The following is a 17,962-nucleotide window of genomic DNA, read 5'->3' on the forward strand; positions in this document are numbered from 1 at the left end:
TTGCTATCTGAGAAGCTACGTTGTCACGAACCTCATCACAAACAGCTCCTGCCAAGGTTTCAGAGAGTTAGTTAATACCCTCTGGAGCCTTGTAAAGTGTGCCAAGAAGTTTAAGGACCTTACAGCGAAGGTCAAGTGAAGTACACACATGCTTCCTGAGTCTGTCTACTGCCCGGGACTTGTTGTTGGGTGGATGGACAGTCTGGCTCTCTTCTGCCAAGTCTTTCTTGGTTGCAGCCACCACCACCATGGCATCTACTGGAAGACCTTTTGACTAATGGGGATGCTCAGCTGGGGAGATAAGATCTCGTCAGGCCTCCATGGTATTGCTTTCAGGGTGTCAGGAGTCTACCATGCACGCTGGACGATGAGCTGGACAAGCTTATTGGCCGACGGGGTAACCCAGGAGGTAGGGGGCAGGGCACGAAAGGCCTGCAGGAATACAGATTCCTCTGAGGAAGGATTGGAGGACTTCCAGTCACCCCTCTGTCTTAGGATCTCGAGGATGTCACCAAAGGACATGTCATCAGAGGGTGACCATGGGGACCCTTCCCCTTCATCATACTTTGGTCAAAGACTCCTCAGTGGAGCCCATGTGCTTCCTCGTGCATGAAACCTTACGAGGTACTTCCTCAGAGGGGAGTTCTGGGGAAGATTACAAAGAGGGGGGTCTCCTGGGGGGGGGGGACCTGAGGCCCTTGTGCCCAGTGTCCAGTAGTTGTGGCTTGTGACAGTTGCAGCACAGAGGGGGGAGAGGACTCCAACATGGGGGGGTTTGCCAGCGGAGGCAAACGCCTCTCCATGGCCTGGAAGGCCAGACTGCCCAAAGAGGGATGGGAGTCCAGAAACGAGCACGACAACCTCAGAACCGGGGTCACACCCTGCTCCGATGAGCTGACCCCCAGACCAGGAGTCTCAAGAGGGCTGTGGAACATGAGGGAGGGAGGATTCCTGGAGGGTGCCATAAATAAAATCGGCATGGAACCATGAATGCCCTCCCCCATGGCACAGTCACTAGCCTGAGAAGAGCCTGATGCCCAGTGCACCGAGGGCCACAAGGATGACTCCGGCTCCAAAGTGAGGTGCACTACTGGGGTTGAAGGGAGAGAAGCTGCTGTCGGAGGAAGGGGCTTTGATGCTTGCAAGGAAGTCAAAGGAGGAGTGTACATTGGAGTCTGTGGAGAAATACATTCACCTGAAAGAGGGAACGTAGCTTTAGACAGTTTAGAGAGACCCCTGGCCACAAACAACTGGTCGACAAGCCGCAACACATCTTGTTCAGAGATGCTCCTGGTCGACCTTATAGAGAAACCTGAAGGCGATTCTGGCCTTTCTAGAAAAGGGCTATATTAGCTACCAACAAACAGATCCAAAGAGGGAGGGTACTTGGTCCTTGCTAGTTTGAGTGGTGCAGAGTCTGGAACCGAGGGTGTCTGCACCAAGGAGAATGGTGTTGAGGTAGTCTGTGCCGACAAAGGCAGCGCCATAGAAGTCGAAGGTGTCTGCACCATAAAGGCAAGTGTCTGCACCGATGAGTATGATGCCATCCAGGAAGGTGTCTGCACTGGTAGTAATGATGGTGCCAAAAAGGACTGCACCGAAGAGCATTTCGGTACCGAAGGTGTCTGCACCATAGAGAACAATATCATTAAACTCAGGGCCGAAGGAGATTGCACCAATGGTGGCAAAGGAGAATGTACTTGCAGAGACAGTGCCGGTAAAGGCTGTGACGAAACTGTCAGAGCCATAAGTGTCTACACCGGGAACTTCGGTGGCGATAAAAAGGACATAGCTGGAACAAGAATCAACTGGGGAGGTGCCGACTCTGGAGCCAAAAAGGTCACAGGTGGCAGCGCCAGACTAGAAAGTATTACCTTCTTATGAGTTGGCTCCCTGCGATCTCTAGAAGGAGATGAAGTGAGCGACCTCGATAAGGAAGAAGAAGAACACCTCTTACAGCATTTAGCAGGAGGGGGTGAGCCCTCCAACCCAGAGATAGCCTCACAGAAAGGAGTTTTAAGGAGGCCTTTCTGGATTAACTTGTTCTTTCTTTCATTGAAAGTCCTGGTCAAAAAATTTCTACAAATCCCACATGGGGGATCCACTGAAAGGTGGGAGACATTCAAGCAATAGACACATAAATCATGGCCATCAGAAAGCAGTAACTTACGGCCACAGTCCTTACACTGTTTGAAACCAACACTACTTTTCTTGTCCGACATAATGATGTGGAGAAGAACAACAGTACCAAACAGTTAAGAAAGCTACCCAGAAGGGTAAGAAGAGAGAAAGGAAGGATTACCAATGATGGTAATGAAGAATTACCTCAAAGGTAAGAAAAAGGGTAATAAAGGGAAAGAAAGTATAGGGAGAGAGTCTTAAAGATACGATAGAGTAGGAGTATAGAAATAGTAACCGGTTGAAAACTTTTAAAGCACTAACAATATATAAACTTTCAAAAAATTATTCACTTAGCTGAGAGAGAGTGGCTTGACACAGCTGTACAGCAACGCAGCAAATGAGATCTGAGGTAACAGGGAGCAGAGCATTCTGGGTAGGATCTTGGCTCGAGAGTTTTTGGCTGACGCAAGCTTGCTATAAGGCCAGCTCAGTTCCGAGGACAGAACTAATAACCCATCAGTACGGAATGAACGAAGATTAACAACATCAGATCAATTATTCCATTCTATGTGACTTTGTGCATGTGAGGAAACCCTACAAATGGAAATTTCACCCATGGTTGCACATAATGGGAAAATATTTTTGCTCTCCACAGCAGTTCTTTTGAAATATTTTGATAAAGAATTCAGAGTAGTGTATAATCTATTCCTCATCAGTAAGCAGGAAAAGCTGCTCAAAAAGTAAGCCATAACTTTTTTAGGATTTGTGGGAAATTAAAGACATTATGAGCAGCAGCTTCCTTACATTATCACCCAAGTCCACATGGCCATGTATTGAATATAGAGGATTATGACCGTGTATCAGATAGCTGGCTTATTACATGTTTGAGACATGGATGCCAGGAAATTAACCTTGAGAGCAGAACTACAGGTGAATCTTGGCATCCATGTCAAGAACGCGTAACAGAGGGTTATGACTGAGACCCAATCATAACTCTTTCTACTACACAGAGATTGATCTGCTCTAGTTACAAAAAATGTTTAGGAGCATAAAGTGTTTTATCTGAATTCAAAGCTGACAAATCACTTAGTGCTAGTAACAGATCAGGAATCCAGCAAGGCCACCCAGAATGTCTGGCCACATAAGCAGAAACTTGTAGATTCCGTAAGCCAAATGGAAGAAAAAGCTTTAGTGAAACTTCCAAACTAAATAATAGTTGAATAAAAAATGGCTCCTCTGATAAAAATAACCATAAACTTTATTTAGGCAATAAAAATAAAACCAAAAAATTAAGCGCTTTCGTCCATAATGATCCAGACTTCGTCAGAGTCTGTTAAACTACAGCTCCACCTTCATTTTTTAATATGAAAAGGCCAATCAGGAAACATCAATTAAGCTGCAGCTAAATGAAACCTTGGTCTCTTAAAGGAAACTGCCAGTGAAATGTTAAAAACTTGAACAATGTACCAAAGTGTGCCATAATTATTTGCTGCATTCCAAGCTATAAACCACTGTATTGTTATATAAAAATATAGAAATGTGGGACAGCACCGTCAAAATATCTCTCTTGTATAAAACACTCTGAAATGTAAAATATATAAAATGTAACAAAATACATACATCTATTTAAACAAAATCAAGAATGAACAATTAAAATTCAGGTCCAGTCCTATAAGAATGCACACTTGGTTGTTGTTAGCATAATGGTCAAGGTGTCTACACCCAGACACAAAGTGTGGTGCACGATTCCCACATGAGACAACTGACTAGGCCTAAACTGCCCTAAACAGCAGCCAGCCCAATAAAAACCCATGAACCTGTAAAAATGTTATTCTCCTTAAAAATCAACTTAATTTACTAGCCCTGTCCTTGAGAATTTAAAGCTGCAAGAATATCAGTAGGAAAACTAAAATTAGGAGGAAAGAGGAGCGAGTTATGTCTGTTTTGCCTGTTGACTCAGAATGGTGTACACTTAGAGCAGATTTTATTGAATCCCAGGAAGAGTCCCCTATTATTTGAACACGTTCACATATTTTGTTATTTCCTAGTTAAAGGGTATCACAAAACATACCATCCTATCATTGTTATTTGCTGTTCCAAGAATAGAAGTACCATTGTCAGATAAAGAATTATGGGTTGGTTCATTCAATAAGGGGGAAACATAAGTTGCCCTAACTTTAAAAAACTTAATCTTTTACTGATGCCAACAAATAGCCAGGGTATCCTCTATCTGTACACACATTCAAAACATAAAGACTTTCTCTCTCAAAATCACTGTCATTACTTATTAACCTAGACAGTATTAACATTTGCTCCTTTATGATTCCCTTCTTCTGGTGAAAGGGGTGGCAACTGTCAAAATGTAGATTTGAATTAGAAAAAGTCTTTTTTTCTGTAAATATTAGAAGTGAATTTGTTAGATGTGATGTTGGTAAAAGATAGGAATTCAAAGCTTTTCATATTTATAATGGAAGGTGAATCTTAAAATGTCCTTTGTACCCACCAAATAATTAATGAATAATTGTAATTCTTCAACAGTGCCCTTCCATAGAATAAACAAACAAACATTCAAAGGGTCTGCCTGGGATGACATGCTTGACAAGCCACGCTGCTTCGCAAGGGACGGCTTGCACCTGTCACCCCTGGGATTCCGGATATTGGCTAAGGCTCTTGCCACCCCCATAGTGCCTTTTTTAGGCAAGGCTCAAATTCTAAACCTACCACCCTAGAAAACAAAAATGGGAAGAAACTGAGGGTAATGCTGCTCAATGCCAGAAGTCTAAATCTCAAAATGCACACACTCGAGGCCCTTCTCAGTATGGAGAACATCGATGTCTGTGCTGTAACTGAAACCTGGTTCAAGGCTCCTGAGAGCACCCCGGCACTATTAGGTTTTACCTCATATCATGCCCGCCCCAAAACCCGGACCACACCACAAAAGGAGGGGGTGTATCCATATTCATAAAGGATACCCACACCTCCAGGTTGGTGGCAACGCACAAATCTTCAGAAACCATCCAGGTGCAACTAACCATAGGCAAAACTGCTCTACAAATTGTAGCATGCTACAGGCCACCCTCTCAAACTCAGGAACCCCACACAGCCTTCCTGAAGACACCGGAGGGTATAAATGTATCTCCAAACACCATCATATTGGGTGACTTCAACTACCCGAATATAGACTGGGAACATTACTCAAGCCCTAACTTTCTAGCCCAACGGTTCCTGGACTTCATAAATTCAAATGCCATGGAACAGCTAGTCACTGTTCCCACGAGAGGAGAAAATATACTAGATCTCATTATCACAAACATGGGGACAAAATGCTCCACACTGGAAGTATATTCCTCATTGGTGAGATCTGATCATAAACTAATCTCACTGGAAATCCACATCCCGCCCCCACCCCAAACAAAAAAGACCACAGTGAAGAACTTCTCTAAAGCAAACTTCACACTACTCAAGACTGGTGTGGTATCCTTCAAGGCCCCTGAGCCAGTGGAAACCACAACCCAAGCTGGAAGCCCTTACAAATGCCTTCTATGAACACCTCCAGGACTGCATGGATCAGGCAATCCCAAATAAAACCAAGACTCTTTCCACAAAGGGCAAACATCCAGTCTGGTGGACCCCAGCCATTAACAAACTTTACAATAAGAGGAGAAAGCTATTACATGATAGAACAAAATCCATAAAAGGGAAGTCACCCCGATCATTATTAGTAAAAAAATACGAGCACTCATAAAATTAACTAAGGCCAATTTTGAGAGAAAAATTGCCATGGATTCAAAGGACAATCATAAGGCCTTTTTCAGCTATGTTAGGAACCTGGGTGGAAACTCCCAGATATGCTCAGAATTAGTCCAAAATGATACAAAATCACTGAACCCACAGACATTGCCAACATACTGTCAGACAGGTTCATTGCAAACTTCACCGCCCTCCCCTAAAGGAGAGATACCTATCCCAGCAGAGTGTAGCCTCCCAGACATCTCAAATGCGCAGGTGAAAGCTGCTCTCTCTAAAGCTAAAAACACAGCATCAATGGGACCGGATGGTGTCCCCGGCTGTGTGCTACACGAGCTAAATGAGGAATTAAACCCACACATAAGGCAGCTGTTTAATCTCAGCCTTACCACAGGATACGTGCCCAAGGAGTGGCGTGACGGCAACTGTGGTCCCACTCCACAAAGGTGGTGCCTCTACGGACCCTGGTAATTACTGCCCCATAAGCATAACAAGTCTAGTCTGCAAAGCTATGGAGAGGATCATAATGGAGCTCATAAACAAAGATATAGGGGACTTGCAGACATTGGACCCGACCCAGTTTGGCTTCGTCAAGGGCAGATCATGCCTTTTGAACTTGGTCGACTTCTTCGAAACAGTCACCAAGGCCACTGATGAGGGAAAGGCAGTCCATACAGCCTACCTTGACCTTGCAAAGGCCTTCGACACAATACCCCACTGGTATTGTAGAAAAACTTACCAGCTTAAATGTAAACCCATATGTCACAAGATGGGTTGCAAACTGGCTTAAGGACAGAACCCACAGGGTTAGAGTTGCTGGTGCTATGTCAGACTCCAAGCCAGTCACAAGTGGTGTCCCACAGGGCTCGGTCCTTGGCCCCCTATTGTCCGGCATCTACTTCTCAGAAGTACAGGCCAACATGGGAGGACTTTGGCTGACAAAGTTTGCAGACGACTGCAAACTGGGCGCCATAGTGGAAAGTGCATCGGACATGGATATCCTTCAGAAGGGACTCACGGAAACAGATAGCTGGTGCCAGAGCCATTGGCTGAAGTTAAACGCCAAAAAATGTATAGTCATACCCTTCGGGAAAAACAATGTAACCCCAAGCTACCATATAGGTGGCAATCCACTAAGCACAGAAGAGGTTATCAGGGACCTGGGGACCCAGGTTGACAGTGGCCTTTCTTTTGACACTCACATTGCTAAAGTGGTTAGAAAGACCTTCTACATTGCCCACCTGATCATGAAGGGATTCACATCCAGATCTAGTGAGGTCATTGTTCCCCTGTACTCTTCACTTATCAGACCAATGATCGAGTACAATGCCCCATTCGGGATGTATCTCACCCGACATCTGCAGCAATTGGAGAGACCCCAAAAGTTCCTCACCAAAAGGATAAAGGGACTCCAAAATCTGTCATATGCTGCCAGACTAAAGAAACTCCAGCTCTATTCAGTTGCATACCGTCTGCTCAGAGGTGACATGTGCCTGACATACAAGGCCATGTCCAACCCGGAATTAATGGACATGCTCCACCTCAAAAAATCCAAATCCACCAAAACCACTAGAGCAAGCGACTTAAACCTTAGCACGGATATAAATAGGACGTGCTGGAGGGATAGATTTATCACTCAGAGACTCCCTATGCTGTGGAATAAAATCCCGATCCATGTGAGGCAGAGCACCTCGCTGGCTCTGTTCAAGAGAAATCTTGACCTGTGGATGGGAGATCGTAGGTTTATCCCGGGAATCATCTCTGTGTCACTGCTGGACAGAGGCACAACAAACTAATGGGCACAGTATTTTTTCATATAAGGGGTGGCGTAAGCCACAAAAATTTGGGCTAGGCTTATAAATGCCTTAGGGCAGATAGCCTAGTATAAACCTATGAACCTATGAACCTATGACAGCAGCATCCCTGTCGATGTTAAGAATTCTGGACAAATCTAAAAATAATGGGAGGGGGATGCAGGATCAAAATCAGGGACAGTTTTTAAATATTGTTATAATTCACTTAGGAAGTTTATAGTACAACTGACTTTGTATCAACATTCATTTTCTGAACAACAAGAAGTATGAGACCCTAATGTCTAGTGTTATTGACTGACTGTAATCCTCAGTGATTTACCAGAAAAATCAAAAATGTTACAAGACAGAGCAAAAAAATGAGGTAAAATCAGGGATGTTCTGTAAAATTAGGGTCAGCTGAGACATATGGAGAGTAGGCAAAAACAAGTATTCCTATGTAGATTTAATTAATTTATTTATTTATTTCCAGTTTGATAACCGGGGAGGTCCACTGGGCCCAAGGGGCCCATTGTCAGTGGAGGCCCGGGAAGAAAAGCTCCATATTACATGCAACTAAAACAAGCATAGAATTTTACATTTATACAGTTATACATAGAATTATACATTTTGAAAACAAATGTTTTTATATAATAAGGAGTAACAAAATTGAATGGTGCAAAGGAGAAGAAGAAGAAAAGGAAAAACATGAGCACAGTTTATACATTGAGAGCCATTAGCATGGTGAGCCATTTGCAGAGAGTAGTGATAGAAAGCTATATACAGTATTTACATGATAATCATCAAGGTTTTAGACTTATTATACGTTAGATGCAGAGAGGGGCAGCTGTAGAAAAAGCAGCAAGAGTAAAGGTACATGAGGAAGAACATGTAAGAGTGACAGTAGAAGGAATTAGGTAGGAAGGGTGCTATTGCATTTCCAGATTTGGGAGAGGTGGGAATGGAGCTGGGATTGGAAGTGTTCAAAGTTTGTAGTGATTCTTAGGGGTGGAAGAGACTTCCATTTTTTGGCTAATGAGTGGGATAGGAGAAACTGGCAAGGGCGACGTTTTGGTTTATATACAGAAAGTCGATTTTGTTGGGCAGATCTTAGGGGTCTGAGCGGAGTGTAGAATGGTAAGATATTAGAGTAGGGCATGCAGTAGATTTAAAGATTAGTTTGTGGGCTGTAGTAAGTTGAAGGTAGTCAAGGTGGTTAGGAAGTTCTAGCCAATTTAGCATGTGGAGAGGGGTGCAATGGTGGGTGGAGTGTTTAGATTTAGTAGCAAATTTAGCGATTTTGTTGTAACAGATTTCTAGTTTTGAGGAGATGGTAGTAGAAAGATTGGTTAGAAGCGGGGCACCGTACATTAGTGATGGTAGGTAGAGGTGAGAGTTTGCCTTGTAGACAGAGAGAGAAAGTGAGTGTTTCTGTATAGCATACCAAGCTTCTTATGAGTTTTTTTAATATTTAGTTGGATATGCGTATCGAATTTCAGGTGTTCATCAATGGTAACCCCAAGAAGTTTAGCAAAGGGGATGACTTCTATAGTGAAGTTGGCATGGCTGATGACATTGAAGGATTGCTTGTCAAGTGGGAGTGTTTTTGAGGGAGAGAAAAGAAGGATTTTGGATTTATTAGCATTAAGGGAAAGAAGTTTTTGAAGCATCCAGTTCTCAGTGGTTGTAAAGGCCAATTGGGTTTTTGCCTGAAGCTCAGGAAGGCTGGGAGCAGAGCAGACTAAAGTGGAGTCATCCGCATATTGCACTATTTTGGTGTTTGGGATTGCAGCATGAAAATCATTGATAAATACATTAAAGAGCATTGGTCCAAGTATGGACCCCTGGGGAACCATGCTTAGGGTAGGTAGGAAGGTTGAGGTACCAGTGTGCCATTTAACAGCCTGGGATCTGTCAGAGAGACAACTATGGAACCAGGTAAGGGAGTTTTGAGAGAGATTGAGGTTAGAAAGGTGATTCAAAAGGTGGGTATGGGAGACAGTGTCAAATGCCTTGGATAAATCTAGAAGGACAGTGGAAACAATTTCTCCAGAGTCACAAGCATGGTTTACTATGTCTAAAAAAGAAAGGAGAGCAGTTATTGTACTATGGCCGGGACGGAAGCCATGTTGGGTAGGGATGAGGAGTTGATTATTGATGAGAAACGGCATGAGTTGCAGTTGGATACATTTTTCAAGGATTTTTTTGAGATTGGGGAAAGAATGGCTATTGGTCGGAAGTTAGAGAGGCTGTTATTTTTGCCTCCTTTGTGGAGGGGCAGGATATGGATCTATTGATGAGAATGCTGATGGGGATGGCGATACCATCTGCGGCAAGTTTTAGAAAGAGTGAGAGAATATTGTTGGGGGCATTAGAGCAAGGTTTAAGTCTGAAGAGGAGCGTTTTGATGTAGGAGGTTGAGACGGGTTTTAGGGAAAAAAAGGGGGGGGGTTGGGAGTGGTTGAGGAGTAGAAGGGGAGGTGGGATTGAGCGGAGGAGAGGAGATGTGATTGGGGAAGGTCTTAGTGAGTTCAGCTATAGAGTTGGTAAAGAAGGAGTTAAAAAGGGTGGCAATTTCTGTGTCAGTTTTATTGTTGTCAGGACAGGGATTGGTTTTGGTACCTGGGTGCAAAAGAGAGTTGATGGAGTTCCAGAATTGTTTGGGATTTTTGGAGTGGGTAGACTGTAGTTTAGTGTAATAACATTTTTTATCTTTTGTAACAAGTTTTTTGGTTAGATTGCAGAGTTGCTTATATTTAAGAAGGGTAGCAGGATGCTTATTTTTGTTGTAAAGTTTCCAGGTCTTGTGTCTTTGTAGCATATGTCCTTTGGTGTCTTTTGTTAGCCATGGGACGAAATAGGGTTTTATTTGTTTTGTTCTAGGTGGTGATTGGGTGTTTAGGATGCCTAGGAAGGTTGTGTTGAAGAAGTCTACGGTCTTATCGAGTGGAAGAGTTTTTAGGTTGTCCAAATTTGTTAGTTTAAGTGTTTCGGAGAATATAGAAGGATTGAAGTTTGTAAGATTACGATTGTGGGTATATTGGTGTCGGTGAGGGGAGGAGTGGGTAGCTCGGTGAATGAAGGCTGGGAGATGGTCACTCATGGTGTCTGGTAATATACCAGAGTGAGAGATCTTATTAGGATGGGAGACTAAGATCCAGTCCAGAGTGGACACTGGGGGGTTGTTTCTATTAGGTCTGGTAATGCCGTTTGTTAGTTGAGTGAAATTAAAAAGATTAATAGATAGGGAGGGATTGTTGTTATTGATTCTATTCCAGCCAATGTTCACATCACCTAATATGTATGTCTCAAGTTTAATGTTAGTTGAGGCCCATAAAAGAATGTTTTCGAGAGTGATGGTACTATTTCCAGGGGGGATATAGATGGCCATGACACAAATACTTTTATAATTATTCATTTTGAGAATTCCTATGACTAGTTCAGCGTTGTTGAACTGCGGAATATGGTTCTGGCAAGGGCAGAGGTTCAGTAGGCTATTATTAATTAAGGCTACTCCTCCTCCTTTTTTGTTTTGGCGGTCACATCTGAGTGCTTTAAAGCCAGGGGGTAGAATCTCGGAGTCAGTAATGTGGGGTTTTAGCCATGTCTCTGAGACTGCTACTATATCTGGTAGAGTTTGACTTAGCCAAGCATGGAAGAGAGCTATTTTGTTTTTTACACTCTGGGTGTTAATGGTAATTAGCTTGAGGTATTTGTGGTTGGTACTATTTGGAGAGGTAGAGGAAGCGAGACTGGTACTAGTCTTGGGTCCGGGGTTGGGGTGAATGTCTCCTGCTAGGGCATGCCAATTAGAGGAAGGAAGAAAGAAGCAGGACTTTTGGTGTGCAACTTGTAGTTAGTAGGAAGAACAATTTTGCTTTGGGTGTATGGAGCTTTATTGAAGAGGGTAGGAGTTTTAGTTTAAAATAGTGAAGTGGGTTAGGTTGAACAAGAGAGGGGGGATATGTTGTGAAAGTGAGAAGTGATGGGGTGAGGATGGGGAGAGTAGGAGAGTTGGGGGGAAAGGAGAGGGGTAGTTTGTAAGAGGAGTAGGAGGTGGCATTGAAGACAGCTATTAGGAGAGGAATGCTTATAGAGGAGATGAGGAAAGTCAGTGGAAGTGGAGGAGTCTTTCTTAATAAAAGTAAAATTGAGTTTGGATTAAAGTTTAGATTCAAGATAAATGTAAGTTAATTTATTAGTAAGCGAGAGGTTATGGACTGTATAATTAGTGAAGCTGCTGTAGAGGAAATAGTAAAGTGAGGAATCAGAGTAAGTAAAGAGTGGGGTGGGTTGTTAAGCAGGAAGATGGAGTCACTGGCCTGGGAGTTGTGACTGGGTGGGAAGGAAAGAATGAGGGGTTTGATGTAAATAAATGTAACTATACTGGGGGTGTGTGGGATATGGGGGTAGGGTGGTGAGAGGAGCGGGGCTAACACTGTTACTGGGGCTAGCTTGTTTCAGGTACGTAGCTTTAAAATGGCATATGCTTCTTAAATTTAAAAGCACTGTTTAGTGGATAGATTTCTCAATGGCCAATGTCACTTAGTGTTAGATTCACACAATATGTATCGGGTTTGACAGTGTAAGCCACTTAAATTTGACTGCACACTGTATTATACTTTATATGTGAATTTATGCAGCACAGCTTACAGATATAGAGTACGCCAAGTCCTTTAAGCAGATTACTGTATCTTTCTTTATCAGGTAAGCCGCTCTCTCTATGTAGCTAGGTTCACAGCGCTAGAGATGGCTTTAATTTTAGGGCTTGATAACCCAAATTATTAGGCAAGTCCCTAATTATGACGGAGTAGGGGAAGATTTATAGTGTGTTTGGACCCAGTTGGCTGTGATAAAGCACACAGGAAACAAGATGCCAAAATTAACCTTAGCGTGTATCAAATGTAATTGGCCTGGCAGTCTTAGCCTTCCGCGCTTGATCGCTGGCCAGGTATAGGATTTCTGAGTGGAGAAGTCCATTCAGAGGGAACTTGGGGTAGAGACCTAGAGAAGGGATAATCTAGTTAGGTACATTCAAGATTAGTCAGTACAAGATCTTAAGCAGCCAGCAAGGTCAAAGACATTAACATGCACTCACAATAATACATAGCGTTCTTAGTCAGTAATCATGATAAGCAGCATTAATTCAGATCAATCCATGACAATCCATATTCTTATAAGCTACACAAGTCATCAAATACTAGTAATTACAGCTTCAACTAAGATAATATGCTAGATTCTAGCTTGGCTTCAAGGTCTTTATCACGTAGCTGTTACACTCAGCTTCATACCGGCTTATCAGATATCATAGCACAGGTACGAGCTAAAGAAATTACAACAGACTCAGCAAGTGTTATAAGAAAACTCAACAAGTGTAAATGCAACATTTTCAGTTACAGAAGTATTTTAGTTCACAAAAACATTGGATAGACATTAAAAAGATAAAAGCTGTGCTGTATGTCAGTACCTTAACCTACTGGGTCCTGTCGCACTGGAGATTTAAAATTGGTGGGTTCTGTAGGGATATAAGTAACCTCTGTTCAGAGGGAGGGGGAGGAGCAGGGCTAACACTGTTACTAGGGCTAGCTTGTTTCAGGTACGTAGCTTTAAAATGGCGTATGCATCTTAAATTTAAAAGCACTGTTTAGTGGGTAGATTTCTCAATGGCCAATGTCACTTAGTGTTAGATTCACACAGTATGTATCTGGTTTGACAGCGTAAACCACTTAAATTTGACTGCACACCGTATTATACTTTACGTGTGAATTTATGCAGCACAGCTTACAGATATAGAGTATGCTAAGTCCTTTAAGCAGATTACCGTATCTTTCTTTATCAGGTAAGCCGATCTCTCTATGTAGCTAGGTTCACAGCACTAGAGATGGCTTTAAAAATTGTTAACATTTCACACTGCCACGCTTTCTGTTTGCAAGTGCGGCAGAGTGAAGTTCTAACAGTTTTTAAAAACTGTTTTACCTTCTGCTACTGTCATTTGCCAGCTAAAACTGTCGGCTTTTAGTCAGTAGTGCAAGATCCTATTTTAACAGCACTTAGGTGTGCTTAACAATCTTTTGTTAAGATTGGGCTTCGCACTAGAGAAGTGCTTAACATGTTTGTAGTGCATGGAGTACTGAGATTATGCTCAAAAAATGGCTAAATTACATACTGGTTGTGTGTTGCTATAGCACGTGACTCACACTTAAGAATACTTAGAGGGGGTGCTTAATAATTAAGAACCTCTATGCATTTTTAAGGTCAGATCTGCTCTAAAAAGCAGAAAGCACTGACCAGTAAATAGCAGCAGCTGCAGCAGTAGGGCATTAAACAGCTTTGTTTTATCTCCCATTACTGTCAGCTGTCTTCTAAATACAAGCAATAATTTTGTTACAACCGCTTCCTTCAGGCAGGGAATACAACAGGATGCCAGTCACTTTTCCATTGCTTTACCAGCTTTCAAAGTTGGAACGACACATCACTTTTTTTAACCTTATTTTTGATTGATATGTAGTACATTGAGAAGAAAAATCTCTATGCATTACAAAGAATTATGAGGGTGTCAAAGCTTGTAACCCTGATTCACATCAAGAAATTTCTTGGCATCCATGTCTCAAACACATAATAAAGCAGATAACTAAAGTCAGTAATTTCCAGGACTTGTTGAGGGATGTCTTTTGAATGTGAATATTAAAACACACTGGAATTTAAGTGAAAAATGGTGAAGAAAGATACTTCATGACAAGACCTCTTTTTGATTAGGCATAGCAGTTGTGAGATGTTCAATTAAATTCTTACAACTTTTATGAAAATTTTAAACTAAAAAAATTGCAGAATGAATTTATTTCACCAGGTTGGCAATAAAAAATAAATAAATAATATAAGAAGTAACTGAATTATGATGGTTCTACAGGTGAGCAATTAAAACCTATTATAACCCAGATGCCATTTTTAATGACTGCAAAATCCAAATGTTCAAAACCACACTTACTGCAACAGAATTTGGTGCAGAAATTTGCTAAAAAAATGAAGACTGCAAAACTTTGCCAAATTCAGTAAATAGCAATGCACTTAATCGACAAGAAATATTGGGATACAGTGTGAAAAAGTGGTTAACCCTGAGGCATAACTTCTGTAACAGCCAATAATGAACACTTTTTAGGTTTAAATTTAAGGAAAGACATTAATGTAAATAAAACTACATAAATGTTTTTACCTGAAGACATTAGAAGCACAGCCTGTAGCAATGCAACTTCTGTATCATCAAGATCAAAGGAGGACAAGGACACTCCAAGGTCAAAGATGGCATCAGATACTACCCCAAGGCCTCCATTTTTAAGTTGTTCCCTTGTTACTGCTATTTCACCGTTCAGAGTTAAAGTCTCACTTTCTGAGTCATACCTAACTGCAGCTCTGAGAGACATAATTTCCATGCAGCAGCCTTTCAAAAGAATTATCTGATCTTCGCATGGCAACTGTAAAAAAAAAACAACACAATGATAATTTGTTGTGACTGAGATAGCTCTGATGATACATTCTCTTAAATGTGCTTTGTATGTGCTACAGCATATGCATTTTATTTACTCATATACAATGGAGGTATTGTCTATGGCTTTGCTGTTGTCACTACTGTATCTTAGGAGGTGCTTTTTATATTTGTATAAACTGCACACAAGCCACTCTCAGCATTTCCAAAAGTAGTCTGGTATTTTCTCCAGCCAATTCAGTGTAATACACTAAACACTACAACATATGCTTGCATGCACATCATCATAATTAGGAGCAACTTAAATTAACCAGTATTTTACCCAGATATATAAATTATAAACATATTTTGTTTACCAGATTGATCTGTATGGATATAAAACACTATGAAGTAACAGAATGCACAAATGTTATTTTTCCCTGTGAACCTATTGAGGGGGGTGTCTAGTGGACAATGTGGGTAGTGACCTCAGCAGTCAGGGCATGCTGTGCAGCAGAACAAACACAAGATATTTACCAATCAGCTAATGAACAGTACAGCTGTTAACATTCAACAGCATTTGATGAGATGGCACTGTGTGCATATGTGTGTGTGTTTGTGTCTGTGTGCATTAGAGAATTATACATATATCTACAGGAGAAAATCAACAATTTTTATTTATCTGTGTTTCAGCTTAAAACTAAGTACAGGACATACTTTCAACAATTATTGCACACTCACAGACACAGAAACACACATACACACAAACAAGTTACCTGTCCAGGGTAAGACTATACCTCTCTATTTTCAAGAATCTTAAATGATAATCTGCACACTCACCTGTATACATGCATACACATTCTGCATGTCTAATGTACGCAGCTGCATACATAGACACACGTATACACACCCATGCATGCACATACACACACACATATACACACAGACATAAATGCACATTCATGTGCATATATACAAGTATAAACTCACACACATGCAGGCATACCCACACACACACACACACACACACACACACACACACACACACACACACACACACACACACACACACACAGACAAACACACACGTGTGTGCACATGCACACACTCATATACACATGTATGTGCGTGTATATATGGGCATAACACAACACCCCCCCCCCCACACACATAAAGGTGCACGTGTGCACACATAGATAAAGATAAACATATTCAGATACATGCATACTCACACACATATGCATGGACATAAGCACACAAGTACATGATACACACGCATGCACACACAGATACATACAAACATTAGCTCATACAGAAACACACACACACACACACACACAAACATGCAAGCTACCATTAAGCAATGCACAATATGCATTAGAAAAAAATACTTGCTCACACTGTACCACTACCTGCCTGTAATAAAAAAGGAAAAAGATGGAAAGTGGACCAGAAAAAATAAAATCATGAAAGCAATTTCTGCCTTTTTTCTGAAACAGGAATATTTTATGCTACAGCATGCAATACTTAGAACTGTGTCTGTCAGTAATGCTATCACCTGCCTCTGCCCATTACTTATTTTTTTCATCCACATTCACAAATTCAGTGAATTAGGCACGCTGAATTCCCAGCTGCCATCTGCTTTGTGTTAGGGTACTACTAAACTCACTTGCTCATTAATGTCTTCTATTACTAAATGTGGTGTGTGTGTGTGTGTGTGTGTGTGTGTGTGTGTGTGTGTGTGTGTGTGTGTGTGCACGAGTATGTCTATATATCTGTGTGCTTTCTGAATAAATTTGGGGATCAGAGGAAGAGGAGGATAAGCATAAAGTAGACCGGAGGGTCAAGCATGGGCCAGAGCATCTATGCGTGGCTCCCCTGTTGGGGGGATGGGAGAGAAAAACTCACTGCAGTTCAGGTTGGAAGGAGAGACAAAAAGATCGCAGTAAGGATGACCCCATTTTTGAAAGATCATGTCCACTCCCTGAAGGATTCAGAGATCACTCATAAGGCATCAGAATGGTTCTGCTGAGCCGGTCCGCTAGAATGTTGGACTTCCCTGGAATGTGTGTTGCCACCAGAAACTGGTTGGAAGAGATCACCCATTCTTACAATGTCATGGCTACGATACAAAGAGGATAAGATCTGGTCCCCCCGTTTTGCTGAAGTACCAGACTACAGACGTGTTGTCTGTCTGGATGGCAATAGTCCTGGTAGGAAGAAAGGCCTGAAGGGCTTGCAAAGCCAGAAGCACTGTCCTCATCTCCAGGACATCTATATGCAGATTGGTCTCCAAGGGGGACCATGTGCCTTGGACCATCCGTCACATGCAATGCCCCACCACCCGAGCTGGGAGGCATCCGTGGTCACTGTGATCGAGGGGGAAGGAAGAACAAATGGGTGGCCCAGAAGAAGGTCCGGGGACTGGAGCCACTACCAAAGAGATTCCCAACAAACTTGGGATAGTCGGACCAGATACAATAAAGGAAGTTCGAGAAGGGACCACTGTACTGCTAAGGGCCATTGAAGAATCCTCATGAGTAGGAGTGCAGTTGGTAAAAGGGTTGTAGTGGTCACCATGGACCTCAACACCTGAAAAACCATGCCTGCTGGGGAGAGATGGGTCTGAAGACTAGACTTCACACAATACAAGGTGGAAATACCTTGTCATTTATTGTATCCAACTGAGCACCTATAAAGTTCAACACGTGAACAGGTTCCAAGTTTGATTTGACTAGGTTGATTGTAATGCCTAGGGAAGGAGCTAGTAGAATGAGGTAATCTCTGGCTTGAATCAGTCAATGCCTGGAGGAAGCAGAGAGGAGCCAATAATCCAGGTAGGGAA

General features: G+C 42.1%; 1 protein-coding gene across 3 annotated transcripts in view; it reads right to left on the reverse strand.

Moving 5' to 3' along the window:
- Window positions 1-17,962, reverse strand: part of THRB (thyroid hormone receptor beta) — a 996,269-nt gene that overhangs the window by 92,050 nt on the left and 886,257 nt on the right. For all 3 annotated transcript variants that reach the window (XM_044066875.1, XM_044066876.1, XM_044066874.1), the window contains one exon: window positions 14,869-15,127. In XM_044066875.1, coding sequence (XP_043922810.1) covers window positions 14,869-15,127 — 259 coding nt within the window. The remainder of the gene's footprint in view (window positions 1-14,868; window positions 15,128-17,962) is intronic.

The sequence above is a fragment of the Protopterus annectens genome, chromosome 3.part1 (genome assembly GCF_019279795.1).
Source record: "Protopterus annectens isolate FY-2018-M chromosome 3.part1, PAN1.0, whole genome shotgun sequence".
NCBI lineage: Eukaryota > Metazoa > Chordata > Ceratodontiformes > Protopteridae > Protopterus > Protopterus annectens.